Source organism: Drosophila takahashii, chromosome 2R (genome assembly GCF_030179915.1).
Source record: "Drosophila takahashii strain IR98-3 E-12201 chromosome 2R, DtakHiC1v2, whole genome shotgun sequence".
Classification (NCBI taxonomy): Eukaryota; Metazoa; Arthropoda; class Insecta; order Diptera; family Drosophilidae; genus Drosophila; species Drosophila takahashii.
Window position 1 is genome coordinate 25,377,633 of NC_091679.1, and position 18,121 is coordinate 25,395,753.

The window sequence follows — 18,121 nt, forward strand, 5'->3', positions numbered from 1 at the left end:
AATCTTGTGCGTAAATTTTGAATTCGCCGCCGATTTTCGCCGCTCTGCCGATAGAGTGCAGGTGTAGTGGTAAAAGAGAGAGACTTGTGCTTCCGTTTTGTGCGTGTGTTTGTCTCTCTCTCTCGCTGGCGTGTAGTTTTTTTAGTTTTGTTTTGCTTTCCATATTTCGGCCGATTCCGCTTTGTGCTCGAGTTTCGCCCAAGCGTTGCGGCATTGCCAACATAGAGAGTGGAGTAAGAGCGAAGGGCGAAAGAAGCTGAAAATCGAAACCGATTGATGAACTGTATCTTGGGGATTACAAGTGTTGTGATTTCAATTAAGATTCAGATTCTATTTGATAAAAAATATAATGAAACATTTAAATTTGATGGAAATTTCCTAATTATTAGTATTTTAATTTTAAATTAGTAATTATCAGGAAGCTTTTTATTTTTTTTTTAATGTGTTTGAGTTGTTAAATTGAGCATATTATTCTAAATAACAATATTTCTCTCAATTTTATTGCAGATTCCAAACGCATGTTACGCACAGTAGTTGGTCCTGAGATCTAGGGGATTTTGAACATGAACAAAAATGCCGGCGATGGCAGCGATGGCAAAAACTCAAACAAAAACTCGAATGCGGGAGGGGGTGCTGGAGCCGGGGGGCCGCACGACCCCACCGGCCTCCTAGATGCAGCTTCCCTATTCGGTGAGTACTTACTCTCGAAAACTCGTGAGTTACGATCTTCATATAATATTTTTTATTTTTCCCACCTTCTCAGCTTACTGGGGACGTGATCCCACTGGAGCGGCAGCTGCAGCGGCCTCCAATCCGCTCTTCAACTCGCAGTTCAATGCTGCCGCTGCCGCCGGATTGGGTTTATTGCCACAAGCCGGAGGCGCTTCTGCCAATGACCGTTATTCCATGGCAGCTGCTGCGGCTGCGGCGGCGGGAGCCCATCATCACCAGAACACGATGGCGGTGGCCGCTTCTCAGGCCGCCAGTTTGGCCGGTTTGCATCCAGCAAGTGAGTAAAATGTCGGCACATTCCGTATTTTAGTAGCGCACCCCAAGAAGATATTTGTGACGGTGCGAAATTAGCGACTGCCTTGGCGCAAAGCGTTAAGACGACGTCGTTCCATGAATCTCCATAAAAACTCCACGCGAGTTCGATTCCCGCCTGGTGAAAACAGCTTTTATCTAAATTATATGGAGTAAAACAGCAAATGTCTTGTTCATTGTGCAAGGCATTTGAAGAAAATACTCCTAGAGCATTTACATTTAGTAGCTTGCTGTTCGCTTTACACTGCCCAAAACGCTTTTCCTAGAGCAGGGCAGTGAAAAATGGTCAAGCACAAATATTTTAGTGTAATTTTTATTGCTTTTGACTATTTCTATTATTTAACTTATAATTAAAAAATCTAAAAGACAATTTATTATAATAATTAAGTAAATTTTATTTATTCTCTTAACAATAGTCAAGTATTTAACGTGCAAATATCGTAGTGAGATGTTTAAATTTCTTTAAGTTCAAACTAGTTACTCAGACAAATTTTTACGTCTTTAAAAAGTTGTTGAATTAGTTGTAATAAAATAATACTTGTAATAAAAAGTTTATTCACTTTTGGCTCAAATTAACTCTATTGCAAATGCAACAATTGATTTAACAATGATCCAAACCCCCTTTCTAACTCACTAATTACTCGATTTACAGGCTGGTGGTCGATGGCCCAGCTAGCTGCCCAGGATTACTTCAGTCGCCTGCAGGCCTCGGGCCTCTCACCATTCCCGCATCCCGATCTGGCCGCTGCCTTTGGGCCCGCTGGCATGGGAATGGGCGGTGGAGCTGGAGGAGCGGGTGCTGGAGGTGGCGGAGCAGGTGTCCTCGGCCAAGGCGGAGGCGGTGGAAATGGTGGAAGTGGCAACGGGGGCGGTGGCTCTTCATCTGGCTCCTCGGGCAGCAAGTCGAATAAGTCGCGCAAGGAGAAACGAGCCGCCCAGCAGCAGCAGCAACAGCAGCAGAGCCTGGCCAACAGTCTAAATGCGGCAGCTGCGGCGGCAGCAGCAGCAGCGGCCAACAATCCTGCAGCTGCGTTGGCCAGTATGCATGGATTCGGAGTGGGAGTGCCGGGCACCAGCATTCCGTCGGTGAGCACAGGCAGCGGTTCTATATCCACCAATAGTGGAGGTCATGGGAGCTACAAGGTGAGATTTACTTGAAAAATTAGATAAATCTATATAGTAATACTAATGATTTCTTAATTTAATCTTTTAGAGCACGGCCAGCGCTTATGGAAAACCCTCGACCATGACGAGCAGCAGCATGGCAAGCAATCCGGGCTCCGCCTACGATCCGGTGACCCTTCACAAGGAGCTGCTGGCCATGCAGGCCGTGGCAGCCGCTGCTTCCGGCTCGGGCTCAAGCGGTTCATCCGGCAAGAAGTCCGGTGGAGGCGGCTCCTCATCCTCCTCAATGCACGGCCATGGATTGGGAATGGGGAGTGGCGGTGGCCTGATGTCCAGTGGCAAGGCTTCGACCAGTGTAAGCGCTAGCAATTCATCGTTGGGAGGAATGCATCCCAGTCTGGCCAGCAGCAATCCGCTAATGTCCCCGCATGCGGGACTGGGTTCGTCGTCATCTTCATCCGGCAAAGATCGTGACAAGAACAATCCCTCGCTAAACGCCCTCAACTCGCTGTCGCAGTTTGGAGCTTTGGGTATGACGCCGCAACAGAGCATGCAGGCGGCCATGAATGCTTTTGCGGCCAGCACTGGAGTGTCGCCCTCTGCCACCATAACCTCCTCGCCGCATCACTCCTCCCAGCAGCAGCAGCAACAAATGGGCGGCAACAGTTCCGCGTCGGGATCGGGTGGCAAGTCCAGCGCCAAGGATTACATGATGGGGTAATTTAAGATTTAAAAGCATAACTATTTCGATACTAAATGTATTATTCCCCAACAGCACTGGCAGTGAGCATCCGTCTCTACTCGGAGTTCGTTTGCCACCGGACACGGAGATAATCAAGTACACGTCCTCGATTGTGGGACCCAAGATACCTGGTACTACCTCGCGCGGTCGCAAAAAGACAATTTCCGAAACTGAACAGCAAACAACACAACAACAACAGAAACAACAACACCAAGCAGAACAACACCTACTCCAACAACAGCAACAAGCACAAGCACAAAAAGAGCTCGACAGCACCACAAATGCCATTTCCTCTCTGCTTGCATTTCCAGGTCTCAGTCCCGCGAAGCGGGCTAGACTCGAAATGGAGTACGCAGCGATGGCTGCCGCCGCCCAGCAGCAACATCAGCAGGCCCAGCAGCAACATCAGGCGCAGCAGCAGCTCCACGGAATGCTGGGAGCAGCCGGGATACCTGGAATGGCCGGACTGGTCGGTCTGCCGGGCATGAGTGGTTCTCCTCTCGATCAGCTGAGTGTGAGCAAGGCCAGCTCTTCGAATGCGGCCACAACCAGTACCAGTTCCTCCTCGGCAGGGAGCAACCTGCTCAACCAGAGCTCCAGTGATCGCGTGGAGGTGATCAAACTGCCGCCAACAATCACTTCCAACGGGGCCTACAACCTCTCGAGCAAGGGAAAAGAGGTGCACGACCTCACCACCGATCTGGCGCCCACTTCTGGAGGTGTGAATCTCAGCCTAAAGGCCAATGCAAACGCCAACGCCTTGACGCCCAGCGGAGCCGTGGGCTCAGCTTCCAATCCCATCACCATCGATGACTTTGATGCGCCCCTCAATCTTTCCATGAAACCCTCGGACAAGAGCAACAGTAGCAGCTCTACAACTCCCGCAGGAGGGTCGTCCTCCTCCTCCAGCGCAGCGTTGGCCAATTTGGCCAGCGACTACCAGGCGGTGGCCACTGGCCAGAGCGGAAATAGCCTGCAGAGCTTGAGCTCAATCACGGCTGCCTTGGGAGGAACTGGAGGCATGCCAGGCGGTTCCATTTCGGGCAGCGGAGGAACCTCCCCAGCTCCGGCAGGTTCCGGCACAGGAGCCTCTGGTGGCTCGGGATCTGGATCTGGATCCGGCGGGGGATCGTCCTCTTACAAAGAGGGAAGACCTCGTAATCTTGGACGCGGTGTATCCAAGCCGAAGAAGAACACGGTGGCTTCGCTGCTGGCTCAATCCCGAGCTGTGGGCCTAAAACCCATGCTGGCCACCCAGCAGCTTCTTCAACAGGGTGCTGATATTGTGAGTTAATTACAAAATAATGCATGAAAAATTTCTTGATTTAATAATTTTCCAGGAAAAAATTCGTCTGGCGCTGAGCGAGGCCAATGCTCATATGGAGACCTCCACGGATTCCGAGAGCGTGGCAGCCGAAAGCGGACTCTCAGAATCCGAGAGTGAGGACGCCAATATCCTGAACGTGGCTGAGCTAAGGGTGCCACTGGAATTGGGATGGAAGCGAGAGACGGTGATCCGTGGACTGACCAAACAAGGCCAGATCCGCGGCGAGGTCACCTACTATGCACCGGGAAGCACGGCGCCTTTGAAGAGCAACGGACAGGTTTTTGCTGTGAGTTTGTAGGGCAACTTTTTTGAATCTTTTAAAATAATACAGACCATAACACTGACTACAAAATCTCAACAGTAATTGGATAATAATATTATTCATAAAAACATAAAAATAACAAATTGGCCACAGCGCACACAACATCACTAAGCATCTAAGAACATAGCTAAATTCCTAAAATTTCCACAGATCCTGGATCAGCAGCCATCGAATCTGAGTCGTGAGAACTTTAGTTTCTCTGCACGAGCCATTGTTGGGTCATTCCTGCAGCCCGCACCACCGCCGTACGCCAACGATGGCGAGTACATACGGATGACGGACGAGGATGTGGCCAAGCGGCTGGAGGATTTAAAGGTCTTCACCCGCCAGACACTTAACGTTGAGCAGCGCATCGAGATCGCCAAGCAGCAGCAGGCGATGCGTGATGCCAAGAAGTTGCAAAAGGAGGAGTTGGCCAGGAATAAGGAGAAGGCACGCCAGGAGAAGAACTCCAAGTTGGAGCAGCAGCGCAAGGACAAGGAGCTCAAGAATCAGCAGGCCGTCGAGGTAACTTTTGAAGGTTAAAGTCTTGTGAAGATTATCTTCTTATGCGAAACATATTTTTAGGAGCGCAAAAAGCGTCAGGAGGAGCTAGATCGCCTTAAGCAAGAGGAATTGCTTAAGAAGCAACAGGTCAGTCTAGATTACGTTTGCCTGTCCACAATCAGTGCATAATTTGTGTTTTGTTTTGCAATAGGAGAAAGAGAAGCGTCGTCAGGAGGCCATTTTAGCTAAGGAACAGGTACACATGCCTTACCTTCTGTCTTGTCCTTGATCCTAATCCGTTCCATATCCGTCTTAAATTGGGGCTTACGATTTTCCAAGGGGGTTTTCAATTGTTTTTAGAACTAATTTTACTAGCACAATTATCCTTTGTATTTATTAATATCCTAAGAGCTATCTAATCTAAATTATGTATAGAAATTGATGATTCTCACTGAGAATTGGTTTAAAGTTTTGGCTTACCTTTAACTTTTATTTGATTTCAAAATTTGTCCGAGTTTCTTTCACGCTTTCTTTTTATTCATCCAAGCCCAGCTTTGCCATCTTAGTTTCAGTTGATACTTTTATTTCTATTAACCTATTTGTTCTATTTCTATAACATAGGAACTACAGAAACAGAAAGAGATGTTGTTGGCTGCCGAAATGGTAAGATATCTGGGAAATTGATATGAAGGCAGGGTTAATCAAAATTAAAATTTGTTTTCTCTTCTCTGAAAAGGAACGCGAGCGTCGTCGCCAACACATGAGCCTCATCCGGATGCTCGAGGTGCGGCGGAAGTTCGAGGATCGAGAAAAGAAAAAGCATCAGCTGGTGCTGGACCGCCTGCTGCTCCGTGAGCGTCGCATGGCGGAGCGAAAGCGAGATGCAGAGATCCTGCAGCTGATACGGCGACCCAACGAGGACTCGGAGATGCCACAGGAGCTGGTAATCCCGGAGCTGGATCGCATTGCGGGCAACCGCCTTCCCGGCCAGGCGATGGCCGATCTGCTGATGGTCTTCGAATTCCTGCACAATTTCGGAGAGACTCTGGGCTTTGACATGGAATCACTGCCAACGCTGCAGAATTTACACGATGCTCTGATTAGCGATAGCAGTGCGGACGCCGAAGAGGAACTACTGTCGGTAATGACGCATCTGTTGGTCTGTGCCATCGAGGATCCGGGTGTTCCCAATCCCGGCAGACACACCACTTTGCTGGGACAATCGCTTCGCAATGCGGACATAACCAACTCGAATGTGTCTGAGATCCTGAGGATCTATCTGTATGCCACGGCCACGGGTGAGGTGCGTCAAATGCACGGCATCACTGTGGACCGCGAGCGCGAGAGGAGAGTTCCCGATCATCACCAGGTGGATACCGATTCCACCACGCACTCACACTCGGCAAAGAACCAGGAGTACTACAAGCTGCTCCACGAAAACGACACCTGGAAGCTGTCGCACTCGCTGAAGGATCGTCCCTTCGTGGCACTGAATCCCACGCGTAAGGCGCAAATGCTGGCCCACCTTTGCAATGATCTGCTGATGAACAAGGCGGTGCTACGCCAGATTGACGGCAGCCTCGAGACCTGCGCCCAGATGCGCAAGGAGAAGTACATGACGGACATGAAGGTGCGCAAGTACAAGGCACTCCACATGCGCAAGGCTCGAATCGAGGCCTATGAACGAGCCCAAGCGGAGCGCGAGGCGGCGATGCAGGCGCTGATGGCGCAGCAGAAGCTGGACGCCGAACGCCTCAAGGCGGAGGAGGAAGCCAAGGCCGCAGCAGCTGAGGAGGCAGCAGCTGCAGCTGGCACCGAGGAAGAGGCAGCTAAGGCGGGTTCACCCAATGGCGAGAAGCCAAAGGCGGAGGAGGATCAGGATGAGCAGGCGGCAGGCACCAAGGAACCCCAGCAGCAGCAGCAGCCCATGGATGTGGATGGCGTGGCCGATGAGGAGTCACTTGTAAGCCCCGCCAAAAGCATCATCCAAGCGGACAACACTCTTACGCCCAACAAACAGGACACGGCTACGCCCACCTATCAGATCAACGGATCTAGCACACCCACGACTAGTGGAGCCACTGGATCCGACATGAGTGCCCTGCTGCAGGCCAAGAAGAGCGGAGCACGCAACTCCATTAACGATGAGCACCACCATGATGTTAGCATTATCGACGATGATCTCTCCGACTTGGATTCGGAGATCACGAATGTCGAGGAGGACGAGGACAATCGCTTGAGTGCCGATGAGTTGCAGAAGAAGCTGGACAAGATTGTGCGGGCTTCTTTGAACTGCAAGGAGGCGCTGGAGAAGAGCACCAATCAACTGAGGGCGGCCTGCTTTGGACAGGATCGCTTCTGGCGTCGCTACTGGAAGTTGCCCAAGGCGGGTGGCATTTTTATCGAAGCCCTTGAGTCGGCCCAGAATGATATTTGCGGCTATCACGAGGCCTTGGAGGCCATGGATGACAAGAAAGATGCAGCTGGCGAGAAGGAAATCGCAGAGGAAGAGAAAGCAGAAGCGGTGGAGCCAGCTGAACAGCCAATGGAGGTGGATGAATCCCTCACGCAACTGGATGATGGAGCTCCAGCTCAGAATATTGAGCCATCTGAGACCAATCAACCAAACTCCCATGTAGAAGAGGACGATGACGATGATGATGTGACAGAAATTAACAAGGTGGAACCGGAAATCGTAGACCTGGGCGACGATGACGATGATGCAGCTCCGCCGTTGCCCAAAGTAGAACCTCCTAGGCCAGAGATCAAGGTTAAGTCAGAGATGGAGCTAATGGGCCCACCGCCCACGACGATGATATCCACCAAGACGGACTTTGAGGCGGAAATCAAGATACCCGCCATGCCTGGCATCCTAATGCCACCCACCCTAAACAACAACAACAACAGCAATAACAATAACAACAACAACAACGGAAGCGACAACTGTGATAAGTTGGAAACTGGCTTGAATTTGGGACAGCAGCAGCAGAACTTTGGACAGGCTGTGATCAAGATGGAGGATATGAAGAAGGAGGATGACTGCATTATAGTTTCCACATCCAGTGTAGACGATACGCCCAAGTGGTTCTCCATCGTGCGACGCGAAGTTCCGCTGATCAGCGAGCTGCCCGCCGAGGAGGGTGGAGTTGTGGGCCAGGAACTGCAGCACAGCTACGCGAACCAGAACTGCTCCGCCCAGCTGCAGCTGCAGGGTCATCCCTGGGATCTGATCAACAACATGCAGTACTACTCGATACCCATGGACGAGTGCAAGGTGGACACCAGCAAGCTGGGCAACGAGTGCATCTTCTCGCTGAGCGGCCTCGATGAGAAGCAAATGATGGCCAAGGTGGAGGAGTTCAAGGCCCTCAAGGTGGAGTCAAAAAACGGTCTGGGCTCTCCTCATCGCCACCACGCGACTGAAGATGATGAGGAGCGGGCCAAGCTGAAGTTGGATGGGAATATGGAGGCCGAAATGGAAACGGATGCGGCAGATGAACTGGCTGGCAAGGACAAGTTTTTTCGCTTGCGCTCTGATGCGCCCCCGGATACGGGAGGAGGGGCAAGCGAGGGAGCTGCTGATGTGAAGCCCAAGATTGAGCTGCGTTTGGATGAGGCTCTGTCGCAGGCGTATTACCACAACATAGCCAATATGTCGCTGAGCAGTGTGCAAACGTATATACCCATCGACATACCGCTGCCGCTCTCCATGACTCCCGATGAGCACCGTCTGCTGGAGCAGGTTAAGCTGGCGGGCTTTCCGGAACGAGTCCATGGGGTTTATGTGCCGCGAAGACAGCGCTACGGCTGGTGGCAGTTGGACGATGAACAGAAGTTGCGCCAAGTGCTCAAGACCCTGAATCCATCTGGCCTGAGGGAGCGCGAGTTGCAGGAGAATCTCCAGCGATTCCTGGGACTCGAGCAGCCATTGGGTGTGAACTATCAGCTCAAATCGGATACAGAGTTTCCGGAGGAATTCCTTATGCCCGACAAGAAGGGCGATTGGAATCCCAAAGTCGCGAAACGTGTGGAACTGGCCCTCATTGAGCAACTGGAATCCCTGGAGGACAAAGTGGCCAGTGCTTCGATGCAACTGAAGAACTGGCAATTGCCCAATCGCGTGGAGAGTGAACTCACCTTGGACTCGCAGGAGGATGTAAGCGAGGAGGATTTCGTGAGCATTATACCCATGATCCGGGAGAGGATTATCGATTTGGAGGCGAATATCGAAAGGCGCTACCTGAAGCCTCCGCTGGGCTCGCAGACAGGCGATGCCCACTTGGCGGTGATTGCCCAGAACCAGCATACCACCACGCAGACGCAGAATTCCGCATCGGCGGCAGCATATCTCCTGCAGATGCAACAGCAGCAGCAGCAGCAACAATTGGCCCAACAGCAGCAGCAGCAAGGATCCGGAACGGGCAACAACCTGAATCCGTCATCCTTCAATGAGCGCACAATGGCTCTGGCGGCGGCAGCAGCAGCCTCCGGAACGGGCAACGCCACTGGAGGAGGAGGAAACGCGGCGGCCGGCGGAGGAGTTACTCCCTGTGAATCGGGCAGCGGGGAACCGAACTCCGGCAATGCGTCACCGGCCAGCAACTGCGACAGCGACCGGGATGAGAAGGTGGAGCATATCCCCAAAGGATTGGTGCAGTGGCGCGATGCAGTGTCTCGGTCGCACACCACCGCCCAGCTGGCGATGGCCCTGTACGTCCTGGAATCCTGCGTGGCCTGGGACAAGAGCATCATGAAAGCGGTAAGACCAGGAGGGCTTTGGAATCCTTTGAAACCCCCCGAAAAAGAATGCTTGGCACCCGCCACTTTTATGGTCCATCCCATTGTTGTTTTGGCTGCACATACACTAACCTCTCCTCTACTCACCAACCCACATATTTGTACACACCGCATTGCATAACCACCTGATACTAAACACACTAACCGTATTCACCACAACTAAAACAAAGGAGTTGAAGAGCTAAGATCACGGTTGCTTTTTTTAAAATATATATATTTTTTTAAATGATAAATGCACTTTGTACCTTTTTTAGATGTAGTTTTTAACTTTGGCTTGTTGTATGACTAAAGTTGTGAATGAAATTTTTTTAAAATTCAATTTCCTGTGATAAAAGTGGAGTTTTTGAAAAAGTTTTATTTTGAATTTGTTTACGCACTTTTAAAAGGCAACCGTGATCGCACTTGTATTTCTTGTTTTTCAATTGTAGCTAAGTAGTTTCTAAAACATTTCTGAATATGAAAAATTGAAATTGCCTGTGAAATTAATTCGAATTTTGTTTTGTTTCTCCTTCCGATTTTATTTGTCTTTCTTAACTGTCTCTTGCTGAATGTTTGACTTGTTTGTTGCTTGTGGTGTTTCATGGTGTTTGAAAAAAAATTCAAAATATTTTACGCTTTCATACTCACACACACACACACGTACATAATCCACCAAATACATACACATATACATGAATGCTCTTCAATGTTAACTTAATGTTAAAAAAACATCCTCCACTTTGTGGATGTTATGTATGACGTATTTTACACCCTACAAACAAAACCCACCAAAACCACCACGACTGTTTTCCCCACCCATTTTTGGAGAATTGTTGTTTTTTTCACCGAAAAGTATGCAACAAAAAACAAGTCCAGCAAAAAAAAGAGCAGCGCCAAAAAACAGCAGCAGAAGAAAAACAAGAAGGTGCCGCCGCTGACCACCAATGGAAAAAAGAGCTCCAAAGAAACTCCAACCAAAAAGCCAGAGAAGAAAGCTCCCCTGAGCATTAAAATCAACCTTAAGGCTCTGGCGCAAAGTGGCCAGGACTCGCAGCATCAAACCCAAACCCAATCCCTCTCCCAGTTCAAGTCCCCATCCCCATCCTCCAATCCCATCACTAGCGACTCCGACTCGGACTTTGGCACACGGACGAAGAAGAAGGGCGGCGGCAAACGCAGACGCTCAGGCAACCAAACAAACTCTAGCAAATATTCCAATTCCTTACAGAATTGCCAGTTCTGCACGTCCGGCGAGAACGAGGACAAGTTGCTACTGTGCGACGGCTGCGACAAGGGCTATCACACCTACTGCTTCAAGCCCAAGATGGACAACATTCCCGATGGCGATTGGTGAGTACCTGTGTACCAGTCCTCTATCTCTGTACATCCTCCATCCTCACAAGTCACTGTCATAGATTACAAGTTAAGAAAAGAAAGAAACACATTAATCCGCGTTGTCTTGTTGATCGTTGATCGTTAACCGTTGAGAAACTGTGGCACTGTTACTCTCTGTTCCCTCCCCCAAAACGAAACCCCCGATGAAGAAGATCCCCAGTTGCTAATCTCAGATCCCCTCTATCCTTTCAGGTATTGCTACGAGTGCGTGAACAAGGCCACCAATGAGCGCAAGTGCATCGTCTGCGGCGGCCATCGTCCCTCGCCGGTGGGCAAGATGATCTACTGTGACTTGTGCCCGCGTGCCTACCACGCCGACTGTTACATACCGCCGCTGCTGAAGGTGCCGCGCGGCAAGTGGTACTGCCACGGCTGCATCTCCCGAGCGCCGCCGCCGAAAAAGCGCAGCGCCGGCGGAACGGCCAGCAGCAGCAGCAAATCCAGGAGGGACCGGGAAAGGGATTCGGGTGGATCGGCCAAGCGACGCAGCGACAACAGCAAGACTCCGGCCATGGAGATGCAGCAGATGCAGCCACTGGCAGGCGGGGATCCCCACCACCACCATCATCATCATCAGCAGCCGCCGTCGCTGAACTCCTCGCACGATGAGTCGATGAATTCGCTGCCGGCGGCTCCTCTGAGGTGAGTGTGGGGGCCTGCGGGCGGCTGAGGGGGCGGCGGATTGTGAGGTCCAGGTTCCAGTTTATAATGCCTCTGCTCTCTGCAGTCCGGCGCACTCGGTGGCCTCGGCTACGACGTACGATGACCAGCACCATGCCAACAACTCGGTGGACGGCAGCAGCAGTCGCTTCCAAGCGCATCTCATCCCTCCGCCGAATAATGGCACTGCGACCCTGCTGGAGGATGTGGTGATGCCCAGCAGCTATCCGGTCTATCCGCCCGTTGTGGCTGGCAACTTCTCGGCTGGATTGATTAACCCAGCGGTGCCAGCGGTGCCACCGGCGATGCAGTTTGCCAATGTGGTCGCCATGTCGCCACGGGCTGTCACGCCCACCCGCACCCGAACGCCCACACCGACGCCAGCGCCCACTCCGCCACCACCGCCGCCGACACCGCTGCTCATGCAGGCCTCGCCCACAGCCACCGCCCTCCATGTAACCGCCTGCCAGTCGCCGCCCCAACAGCAGCAGCCGCAGCAGCTGATGACCATGCCCTCACCACCAGCCATTGGAGTGGGAACAGGAACAGGAACGAACCAAATGTCGCCACCGCCGATCAACATACACGCCATTCAGGAGGCCAAGGAGAAACTGAAGCAGGAGAAGAAGGAGAAGCACGCCACCAAGAAGCTCATGAAGGAGCTGGCCGTCTGCAAGACGCTATTGGGGGAAATGGAGGTGGGCAATTAATGAAGTCTTTAAAACTAAGTTGTATAAATAATATATAATTCATTCAGCTCCATGAGGACTCTTGGCCATTTCTATTGCCCGTAAATACCAAGCAGTTTCCCACATATCGAAAAATAATCAAAATTCCCATGGACTTGTCCACGATCAAGAAGAAACTGCTGGATTTGAGGTGAGTAAATCAAGATAAGTTCTACAAAACGATGTGATTACTTACTTACTTCAAATTTAAATAGCTACAAAGCCCGCGAAGACTTTTGCGTGGATGTGCGTCAGATCTTCGACAACTGTGAGATGTTCAACGAGGACGATTCGCCCGTTGGCAAGGCGGGGCATGGCATGCGCAAGTTCTTTGAGTCACGCTGGGGCGAACTGACCGACAAGCACTCCTGATCCAGTACCACCGGCCAGCCGCAGATCCAGATGGCTACCAACATCGGCATCACCACTAGCACCCCCAACAACATGGCTGGCACAGCCACGCATCCCATTGAGATGGTCACCCTGATCGCCACACCGCAAGCGGAGGAGGAGGCCGTGGAGACGACAACAGCATTAACTGAAGCAGCACAATTTTGGTCAAGAGATTAGAGTAGGCTAAGCAGAGATTGTACATAATTAGGGGATAGTTATAGTCTAGAAGCGCAGCATACACACACATTAAAATATATTTATATATAGTAGATATATAAAACACACACACGCGAGAGTATTCAACGTCCTACGTCGGTCAAGAAGAAAGAGGAAGCTTTGATTAAAATCAATCATCAGCCAAGGCGAACAACAAGTATGCAAGTGAAAATTGTATTTAGTTTGTTAAGCATCCGAGGGCGGCAGCAACAGCAGTATAAACAATAACTATTAGCCGACATAAAATAGCAGTTAGAAACCGTATCGCATAAGAAGCCATCTACAGTGGGCGCCCGGACAGGATGAACGCTGACAAATGACAAATGAACACGTACAAAAACTGTCTACCAATTTCCGATCCGATCCGATCGATCGATCCATCGTTTGAACAACAGTATTTTGTGCACAAAGCTGCGTCGCTTTGTCTTCTACACTTCTAATTCTAACTCTAATTTTAACGATTATTCTTTAAGCACCAACGAAGCGCTCATTTAAGTTTTAAAGTGTATTTTGTACTTATAGCAACTCCGACATCTGTATTTAAACGTAAATTAACTAGAGCTAGCAATTTCCCAGGCATGAATGCGAACAATTATACTCAAAAGGCGGTGCGAGGATGAATTGTAAATGTAAATGGAAGCAAATTAAAATTAAATGTATTAAATTATTTATTCTGTGTAAATTTTCCACACTGTAGTTGGTACTCTGAATCGTAATTTTTGGCAAATCGCAAATACAACTCAAAATCAAATCGAAATTGAAAATAAATTTAAATCTAAATTTAAATTATCTAATCGAAACGAAATAAAAGGACGCCGAGGAGAGAGTGGAGTGGAGTGAAGTGAGGTGGACATATCCTAGCGGGATCTAAGCGCAACTCCAGGACAGTATTAGAGGCAGTGGGATCCGGCAAGCGAAGCATCTGACATTTTAGCTGTACATAAGGAGTATTCAAAATTCAAGCCGATGCAAGCAATACAGATTAGCCTATATAAACGGTGAAATTGTTGGGGGGAAATACAAATGTTACATTACTATATATACAGAATAACAATTAGCAAAGCAATGATATTTACACGAACTACATTTTTGAATAAATCGAAACTCATTTGCAGTGCAGCACAATAATTGAATGAAATTGAAACAGAAACATAGAACGAGGAACGATTTTAATGAGAGCGAAGGCGGCCAGTCAATAGTTTTTGCAACAAGACGATAATAATTTAAAACACCAGACCAGAACTACCTACCTACAACTCACAGAATGCAGATAACAGATAACCAGTCGAGCACCGAATTAGTTGAGCGAGAGCATGTATTTTTTAGCACAGCCATTATAGTTTGTAAAGAGTTCGATACAGAATATATAATTTGGATCCGTGTTTACCAGACGACAGTGAGTAGGAGAGAGATGCATTCGCAATGAGTTGCTTGTGTAAATAGGAAGCGAAAGCCCCCTGAACCCATGCATGTACATTGTATATAAGATATATAGACCGCATTAAGGTATAAGCTCCAAGTTCAGTACCCTTCCCCGCATTACCGATCTGGTACAGCATGTTATTGGCATTCATACAGTTGTGTCACTTCACTATGCAATAATTGAACAGCAAACAGCATTTGCCCAAAATTTAAATCGAAAATCCATGGGGACGATTCTGGAAGCTCCCTGCCATTACAATAACTGCATACATAATGGAATCTTGATTTGTATTTATGTGTGTTCGTGGTGATACAACAGATATAACAGAAATATATATATATATTTTAAAATTACATGTACCCAACTTACGCATATGAGAACGTAACTTACTCATTAATAAATATTAAACGATGGATATACTCGATAACCATATTATGATTGTGAGGGGATAGCCGCCAGCTATAACCGCATATGCTAAAACAAAACAATACTGAAAAATTACAAAAAAAATTCATACATTCTGGTGGGACATTTTCGACATTTGTGCACAAGGAAAATATAAGTAAATCATATAAAACTTACAAAAGCATCACGTTTTTTAATAGAAAAGGGGAGGGAATACCTTATAACAAAATGTGGATTTCTTTAAGGGCCGTTTTCTCGTCCGTTTGTTAAATTTAAAGTAGGGTTAAAGCAATGATTTCCCATACGATATCAAGGTTTTAACCCTACTTTAAATTTAACAGACGGACGAGAAAACGGCCCTAAGAGTTTTTTTTGTCATTTTGCTTTTACACTTCACAACCACTAGCAAGTCTAAGATTTATTTTACAATATAATAGGTCTGCTATTTTTCTACAATATCTATTCGGTACTATATTTCATATATTTTATGTTTTTTGGAGTTTCTTATTTAAAATGTTTATAAAGAAGAGACAGTTTTTTGATGGCCAAGAAGCTGGGTACCTGACACACTCCACCGACAGCTGACTGAGCTGATCCGATCTGACCAATCCACATCTTGAACCCATGCTAACCACAAGCTTTTGAGCCTGGCCATTGGCTTGAGTTTACCGTTGCATTGGGACCATGCTTCGTTGGCTGTGACAGGCCATAATCATACAAATTAAACGGGCAGCAAAACGGAACAATCTGCATTTTGAAAGCGCATCAAAAACTCACCGCAACTGTCGGATCGTCGGAGATCTCTCAAAGGCGGCCTTTTACGAGCGCTTCTTTTTATTTCCCCCTATCCAATTTACGGCCTAAAATCAATCAGACAACAGCATAAATCATTTCTTTTGTTACTTGCGCTAAATTTGAATTGCTGACAGATTGGCAAGCATTTGGGGATCCATTTTTTATGGAGGTGCGAAGCTGTTTTACCAAGAATTCTTTCGGAAGCATAAACATCAAATTTTGTTGTGGGAACCGCGGAAACCTGAGGTGTTAATATCTTGGCTGATTTTAATCCCCAGCAATCAGCGCCCCAAACGCTTGACAAAAGATGTGCTTACTTTTTCTGAGCCCTAAATTCTGTTCGGCCGTATTGACAGTTGGAAACTCGAAACGCTTTAAAAATCACTGATTTATGTAATTATTCGCAGCGACAAGAATTTCGTGCGCAACCCAGCAGCGAACGAAATAAGAAAAGAACCCAAAAGTGGAAAGGGACATCTGCAGCGGAGGACCACGACTGGATATTGGGTCCGCAGCTCCAGCCACATTATCAAAACATCATGGAAGATGACCAAATTAACTGGGCTTCAGCCGAAGACGACAGACTGCAAGTCCACACTGAGCGAAAATAATATATTAAAATAAATTATTGTAAATAAATGGAAAATTCTTTCTCTTGATAATAAGACTTAATAATTTCGCCTCAAACCCAACAGAACTCTTTACCCCTAATACCTCTAATATTCTAACTTTCATGAAATTCCTAAGGAATAAAAATATAAAATCAAATAAGCATAATGTAAAAATGAGCTTGTATAGGTTATAGGCAATTTGATAATAACTCCTTAACCAGAATAAAAATAAATGAGTTTCCAGAATAGGAAGTAATGTTTTGGTTTTAGTTATGCAATAAATAATGATGATATATTAAAAAATGTAGGTACAGCAGCTTGAAAAATTTCAATATCTTATGAAATTACTATTTTAGCTAGGAATGTTGTATATAAATTGTATTCGAATAAATTTGATATCAAGAAGGATAATACACAAATTTGTTAGAAAAATAAATTTCTTATAAGTTTATTAATAATAATATATTATTTATTAATAAGTTTATGTTTAGTTTCAATTTATCCATATATTTAGCAATTTTCTTTGCTGTGCACAGGCATCTTCGATCGCATCTCCACTGCAATGGCGACTACTTAGCGGGGCTACCTGGCCAGAGCCCCATCCCTTCAACCCTCCCCCCTCGTTGTCTGCTGCTAAAGGGCAATAAAATTGACTCCATCGAAATTAAGAACGAACCAAACAAAATTGTATTGAAAAGCCTGTGTGGAACTGCAGTCGGGGAAGGGGGAGCAGCCAACTAATTTAGTGCCCTGCACCGAAACGAGTTTACCGCCGATGCATCCTCCTTCCATTCTACTCCATTCCCGATATACCCATATCCCATATACATATGCATAAATACATATGGAAGCAGTCGCGGTTGTGAGTTCGTTGCCCAAAATGGAGATTTCGGAGCTCGCGGCCAGTCGTGGGTCTCATTTCTGTTTTTGGCGGCCTCTTGATTGGGACATTAATTAAGACACAAATTGCTATACCAAAATGTGCAGCCCATGGAGCAACAATATCACCGGTGCATACCAAAGTAAGTACTCCATGCATATTTATGCTGGGATGAAAATTAATGACAGCTCAATGGGGGCATTGGTTTCAAAATGGTTTCTGGGTTATTCAAGCAGTGAGTACAGGAAAAAGTAGGTAGGTTTCAAAATTAATTAAATTACTACTATGAATTGTTCAGGAAATAAAAGAACATATTAATATATTTCAGAGTTACATATGAGTATCCATATCTTAATAAATTCTTATCCTATATTATATTTTTTATAAGATTTCTGCATAATCATTTTCTTTAAATTAGTTGTACCTCAAATAAATGCAATTATTAAATATTTGCTTGAGAGGCTTTTCTGTACATTTATTTTATAATGTTGCTCTCTTACTAGAAGATTGACATAGGTCGATAAATACGTACTACGTACATATAAATTTCTTTTCCTATTTTGTATTTATATTGCTGATAATATTAACTAAAATGTGCTTATGCATATAGGCATCTGTATTCCCCTGTCTTGAAATTTGCCCAACAATTGCCTGTTCATGCAGAAATGTCTCCTATAAGTGTTGTATATAGAGGGAGGGGCAAACTGAAGGCCAGGGATCGATGGCTACTGGCGATGCTGATGATGCCATCTGTGCCGGGCAGCCTGACATGGCAGTTGCTTGTCCCTCGTCC

The 18,121-nt window shown here is 47.2% G+C and overlaps 1 protein-coding gene across 5 annotated transcripts in view; it reads left to right on the forward strand.

Moving 5' to 3' along the window:
- Nucleotides 1-13,885, forward strand: part of tou (bromodomain adjacent to zinc finger domain 2B toutatis) — a 40,000-nt gene extending 26,115 nt beyond the window's left edge. Inside the window, exons 2-17 of one of the 5 annotated variants that reach the window (XM_044392850.2) lie at nt 508-690; nt 764-1,009; nt 1,697-2,187; nt 2,258-2,886; nt 2,945-4,196; nt 4,252-4,524; nt 4,711-5,067; nt 5,128-5,193; nt 5,258-5,302; nt 5,668-5,709; nt 5,783-9,805; nt 10,676-11,172; nt 11,410-11,859; nt 11,945-12,575; nt 12,635-12,756; nt 12,821-13,885. In XM_044392850.2, coding sequence (XP_044248785.2) covers nt 564-690; nt 764-1,009; nt 1,697-2,187; nt 2,258-2,886; nt 2,945-4,196; nt 4,252-4,524; nt 4,711-5,067; nt 5,128-5,193; nt 5,258-5,302; nt 5,668-5,709; nt 5,783-9,805; nt 10,676-11,172; nt 11,410-11,859; nt 11,945-12,575; nt 12,635-12,756; nt 12,821-12,977 — 9,408 coding nt within the window. In that variant the 5' untranslated portion in view covers nt 508-563 and the 3' untranslated portion in view covers nt 12,978-13,885. Of the gene's footprint in view, nt 1-507; nt 691-763; nt 1,010-1,696; nt 2,188-2,257; nt 2,887-2,944; nt 4,197-4,251; nt 4,525-4,710; nt 5,068-5,127; nt 5,194-5,257; nt 5,303-5,667; nt 5,710-5,782; nt 9,806-10,675; nt 11,173-11,409; nt 11,860-11,944; nt 12,576-12,634; nt 12,757-12,820 lie in introns of those variants that run through there. The other 4 variants (XM_044392853.2, XM_044392852.2, XM_044392851.2 and 1 more) reach the window with 4 other exon arrangements.
- The last annotated feature ends 4,236 nt before the right edge of the window (nt 13,886-18,121 follow it).